The 5976-nt window shown below is 30.9% G+C and overlaps 1 protein-coding gene across 1 annotated transcript; it reads right to left on the minus strand.

Annotated features, from left to right (window-relative positions):
- Positions 1 to 342: 342 nt before the first annotated feature.
- On the minus strand, positions 343 to 2311 carry LOC127074336 (1-aminocyclopropane-1-carboxylate synthase CMA101). The gene is made up of 3 exons (XM_051015644.1): positions 2071 to 2311; positions 1680 to 1972; positions 343 to 1597 (listed from the first exon to the last, which is right to left on the minus strand). The coding sequence occupies exons 1-3, from the start codon at positions 2215 to 2217 to the stop codon at positions 613 to 615; spliced, it is 1425 nt and encodes a 474-aa protein (XP_050871601.1). The 5' UTR covers positions 2218 to 2311; the 3' UTR covers positions 343 to 612.
- Between the last annotated feature and the right edge of the window lie 3665 nt (positions 2312 to 5976).

Here is a 5976-nt window from a genome sequence, read left to right on the forward strand (position 1 = left end):
ATTAAACTTATTGACTTTTTTTCCTTTCAACCACACACTGCGAATTCTCCTAGTTATACGCCTTGAAAGATGTATGCATAGTTGAAAACAATAAAATTGGTCGTATTAAGGACGGTTTGTAGAAGATGCACACCCAACCCAATCCATTTTCTAAACCGCTTATCTTGCAAAAGCGATTAACCAGCGTTTTCAACACATGGCACTCGTAATTTTCTTACTAATTGATACAAGAAAAAAAAAACAATTACCATAAGACAGGACATAATCACAAAAGTGGATTTTATCATAAATAAATTAAACTTTTTTTATTAATCAATAAATATATAATCATATAATTCTCATCTTAAAATCAAACTAAAAGTGCTTATCTCATCACACTTCATATCCACATGGACAGAGTGCTTTCTCTCTCTTTCTCTCTCTACAATCTTATAGAATATAGTATAAAATAATCATTTTTTGAACTACTCCACCAAAAAATAATTGGGGAGACCAAAAAAAGAAAAAAATAATAAAAAGTAAAAGAAAAAGTGTAATATTGTGCATGGCTAGCTTCTTCAAACTTCTCATCACACAAATTACTACGACCACCACGATCACCACCGGAACCAGTTACCGTTCTTCTTGTTGATCACGATGATCACCGCGAGACGATAACCGAAAAACCCACTTAGTGAGTACTGATTTTCTCTTAGACTGAGATGTGCTTCGAGTAGTAACACCGGTGGACTCAACAACGAAAGCTTTCAACCTTTTCATTGCTAGTTTCAGAGTCTCTTCCGACATGTTAGCGAAACACATACGAAACCAACCTGGTTCATTACAATGGCAAGATGAACCAGGTGAAATGTTCAACCCAACTTGGTACACTATCTTTTTCCATAGCTCCATTTCAGCTTCAAAAGTGTTGGAGTGAAGAAGATGCCTCATATCAACCCAACAAAACAATGCAGCATTGCTTTCTAAGCAGTTGATTCCTGCTTTTTGTAGACCAGAAACGAGTTTGGTCTGTCTTTTTTTAAGTCTCTTTGAGTTTTCTGCTAAGTAGTTTTTGGTGAATTTTTTGTCACCAAGAATAGCGGAGAGAAGATACTGTGTTTGCGATGAAATCAAACCGAAGCTTGACATCTTCGTGGCAGCCGCGACAACCGTGTCGTTTTCGGAGTAAATAGCGCCGACGCGGAAACCCGGCAAACCCAAGTCCTTGGAAAGACTATAGACAACATGAACTCTCTCCTTTATTTCATCAGCGTCTTTGGAATTCTTAAGATCGTTTCTTTCGTTAAGAATTTCCATGACGCTGATGAAACTGGGAGAGGTAAAAACAGTCCCGGAGTAAATCTCGTCGCTTATCAAATGCATGTCTTTGTTTTCTTCGATGAAGTCGACGAGAAGGTTTAATTCACTCCTTGACATTGTGGTGCCTAGCGGGTTTGACGGGTTTGTAACCATCACTCCTTTGACTTTAAGGTTGCGGTTTTGTGCCTCTTGGTATGCTTGTTGCAATGCATGTTCTGTAACTTGAAAGTTGTTGGAGCTATTGCATTGTATTGGAACAATCTCTACACCAGTTCTCCATTTAAGATCTCTATCAAATCTGCAACAAAAAACATTGTCAGCTCCGAATCTTGATAAAAATGTAGATAAATGAAAAGAAGTATTTAAAAGACTATACGCACCCTGGATAGTAAGGAGTGGGAAGGAGGAATGCTTCTCCTTTCTCGGCGAGACAGAACATAAGAGTCTCGTTTGCTGAAGTAGAACCTGCGGTGAGAACTATGTGGTCGGGATCAAAAGTAACCTTGTTTCCTCTGATCTCAGCCATGAAATCTACCAATGCAGTTTTGAACGATGGAAGACCATGGTAGTCTTGGAAGAGAGCAAGTTCGCGGAATATGGATTTTCCTCCGCTTTTGAATCCAGCCGCGTCTGGATTCTTAGCTAGCCATGATTCCAAGAGATCAAAAGAAAGCTGCAGAGAACAAAACAAAACAAAACTCGTAAGTTAACTAGTACAAAAAAAAAACAAAGTTTTAAGGTTGTTTTTTTGTTATGAAAAATAAAAATTACTTGATTCTCTGCTAGACCCATTTGAATAATTCCTTTGGGATTGTGAACATTATCATAAGGATTCTTCTCATATTCTTCCCAACCTAGGAAGTATGAAGAATCTTGGCCATGACTATTACAAGTTGCTTTGGTAGATAGGAGTTTCATTTTGTGTATTTTTAGGATGATGTTTTGTTGTGTAAAGAGAAGAAGAAAGAATGGTTGATTAGTTTTAGATGTGAGATGAATTGTTGTGAGGAGTAGTGAGGTGGGTGTATATATTTATAGAGGGAGAAGTGGTAGTGAGAAAGAGGACCACGTGGTTTTGCAGAAAGTCTTTTGACTAAAAATATGTAACATTTTTAGAGAGAAAGAGACATAAGAAAGCATAAAAAAGAATAATTATTTTCATTAAAAAAATGTAATGTAATGATATATAATAGTGGTATGTTGCTTAGGGAAAAAAGTGATATGTTCCACCGTCCCAACCATAACACGAGAAGTCCACGGTCCCTAGTATCACTCAATAATAATGAGAAGTATATTTATATTTATATTTATTTATTTAATATTAGTATTTATTTAAATATGAAGACTAAATTGTGGAAAGTGTCTCCCACAGGGTTTAATCTCGCGTGGGAATTCAGGTGGATTCTTGGGCAAGAAAGTTGAGTATATTCTTTATCTTGTGTTATTTTGTTTGTTTGGATTTACTTGGATGTGCTTGTTTAAAATTGCTTATCAAACAAACATGAATTTTAGCTTGAATTCCAAGTTTAACTTTTAAAATTCTTTATTTGCTTATTTTTAAAAAAGGATTGTTTTAGAATAAACAATCAGTTTCATGAGGGAGTGCAATAACACTTGAATATATTGAAATTACGTATGTCAAATCACTACAAACATTCTTGAGTATTATAAAATTGTGACGTAGAATTAATATCGTAAAATAAGAAAGTTATAACGTGAATTTCACATCATAAACATTAGAAAATCTTATAATGTAATATATATTTTTAAGAAAATTTAAATTAGATAATCTTATGATATAATGTAATATTTTATATTCCAATATTATTATTTGATAAAAATATTTAAGAATTTGTTAAATAAAATTAATTATTAAACTAAATATTTGAAAATGACACCTAAAAACTTATTCTTGTTAATTGTTTTTATATTTTGTAAATCAATCCTAATACTTTTTAAAATTTTGAAATTGACCATGAAAATTTTAAAATGGATTATTGTTCTCTAAAAATTATAAAATTTATAACAAAAATCACCCAAAAATTAAAATCTATTTAAAAATAAATTTTAAATTTTGACATTTTTAAACAATTAGATTTATTAATTCGGTCTATAAATTCTATTAATAAATATTTATCATCCAATTATTTTGTTATATATTGAATACTTAATCATTTTAAAATAAACTTAAATTCTAAACTAGTTTGACTTACAAGTTATAGGTACGCATCCAATAAAATTCCAAAATACAAAAAGAACTTTTCTTACTTTAATTTATATACTTTTTTTTTAACAATTTAATAAAACGTAGCAATGAATAATGTTAACATTGAATAAACTTATCCCTATAAATTACATAATAATGCAGTGAAAAACATTAAGAAACACAAAGTATATGACTTGTGATTAAGGTCATATGGCATGCAGACTATGTAGAATGCCATACCGACAGCAAATCTCATGAAAAAAATTGGTGAATATGACCCACAGCCTCCATCTCTAATGACCCATATGCTCCCTTCTTCTATTAACCTGTCTGCCACTTTCTCCAATCAACTATTAATCTCCCCAAACATGTCTTATAATGTTTCTCTATTTTTTCTTTCATGCACCTTTTCTCTTAAAATATATACTGCCACTATAACAAACCAAATTTGTTGCTTTCAAGTCAAAGACCTTAGGATCTCTGTTTTGGGTATCATCACATACTTTTTTTATTGTATAATCTTGTAGCTAGAGATTGTATGATGTAAGCATATCGATTATGGAATATCAAGTTGATGGGACAAACGTAGTAATGGATATAAATAATATTATTTCTATTATAATGGATACAAAATATACTATAACAAGCTTATAAAGATTATTATGAGGGTGATTTGCCATGTGTTCTTGTCCGGCTTTTGTGTTCTTTTAATTCCTTTCTTTTTCTTGTTTATAAAAACTTTTTGATTTATTGTCTTGTTTAATATGTCCGCGGTACGTATTTGAGACCAAAACTAATTTAATTTTAAAAAAAATTACTTTTGATTTGATTTCATTTTAAATAATTAATTATAAAATTTAATTTGATCCAGTTTACTTTTTTGAAATCTAATTTAGATAAGTTTTTAAATATTTAAATCATAAATTATAATCCTTTTTTTACTAATATTATAAAATAATATATTTGATATAATATATTAAAAAATAATATTAAAAAACGAAATAATTAATTATGATTAAAATAAATTAATAATAAAAATAAATAAATAAAACAAAATTAATATAGAGAAAATAAGTATCAATAAACGGTAAGTTGATACAATATATCATATTAATAAAAATATGAAAAGGCAAGCATCCAATAATATTTAATTTTTTTACATTTTTATTTGAACGGCTTCATAATCTTGTTAATTCGATTAAAGGAACATGGATCGATTTATTTTAAGATGGTTAAATTTTGGCTATCAAATTATTAAAAAAATACTTTTTGATTAGTTTTATTTTCTAAAATAAAAATTTTCAAGAGAAAAATATCAAGGTTTTAAAATGGACACTTTAAATTAAATCTAACTCTGACATGTCTCTCTACTAATTAGATCAATTTTATTAATGTTTGAGATATTTTTAGTGAGGAGAGAAGGAGAGAAAGAGAGAATAAAGAAATAAGGATTGCATTATTGAATTGAATTATAATAGTGTCTATTTATATACACCTAAGTGACTTAAATACTAAGTAAAATCAAAACTAAGTAACAAACTCTAAATTCTAATTAGCTTTGGGATTGGGTCACACAACTCAACTTGAATTATATCTAATATCTCAACATACCCTCTATAATTCAAGTTGTCGAAACACACTAATCGTTGTTGATCTGAACTATTCATAATATCTTTCTCAACGTTAGAAATCTGTCGATCTTCAATGTTTTGGTAAAAATATCGATCAATTGTGCTTCACTTGAGCATTGTCTTACTTCAAGTTCACATCAATTTACCTTCTCCATTAAGAAGTGAAATTTAGCTTTTATGTGTTTACTTCTTCCATGCAAAATCGGGTTCTTTGCAAGATTTATGACTGACTTGTTGTTAATCTGTAGTACCAGAGGTTTCTTCACTTCGATCTCGATCTCTTCCAGCACATATCTGATCCAAATTATTTGACACGCAGCATATGATCCTGATATATATTCAGCCTCACATGATGATAATGTCACCACAAGTTGCTTTCTCGAGCACCTTGAGATTGGGGCACCAAATACTTGAAAGAAATATCCAGTAGTGTTTCTTCAATCTTCCTTATCTTCACACCAATCAGCATCTGAATAACAAGTAATCATAGCTTCTTTGCTTTTAGAGTCTCGTCAAAATAAAATTCCATGGTTTGTCAATCCTTTTAAGTATCTCAGGATTCCTCTTGCAACCTTCACGTGTGACACCCTTGGTTCACTCATATATCTGCTAACTAATCCGATTGAGAAACATATATCAGGTCGGTTGTTGCACACATATCTCAGAGATCTGGCAATTTGTTTGAACAAAGTTGCATCAACTTTGTCTTCATTTACATGCTTCTCCAACTTCAAATTTGGTTCGATATGCGAAGATGCAGAAGTCGAATCATCCATCCTGAATCTCTTGAGTATCTCCTTAACATACTTTCTTTGATGTAGAACCATACCTTGCTTTGAC

Source organism: Lathyrus oleraceus, chromosome 4 (genome assembly GCF_024323335.1).
Source record: "Lathyrus oleraceus cultivar Zhongwan6 chromosome 4, CAAS_Psat_ZW6_1.0, whole genome shotgun sequence".
NCBI classification, from domain to species: Eukaryota; Viridiplantae; Streptophyta; class Magnoliopsida; order Fabales; family Fabaceae; genus Lathyrus; species Lathyrus oleraceus.

What these genes read in the sequence shown, in the direction of transcription:
- LOC127074336 (XM_051015644.1), bottom strand. Translation starts at nt 2,217, where the DNA reads ATGAAACTCCTATCTACCAAAGCAACTTGTAATAGTCATGGCCAAGAT. An exon ending in TGGGTCTAGCAGAGAATCAA is followed by an intron (nt 1,973 to 2,070) that starts GTAATTTTTATT and finishes TGTTCTCTGCAG; the next exon opens with CTTTCTTTTGATCTCTTGGA. An exon ending in CCCACTCCTTACTATCCAGG is followed by an intron (nt 1,598 to 1,679) that starts GTGCGTATAGTC and finishes TTTTTGTTGCAG; the next exon opens with ATTTGATAGAGATCTTAAAT.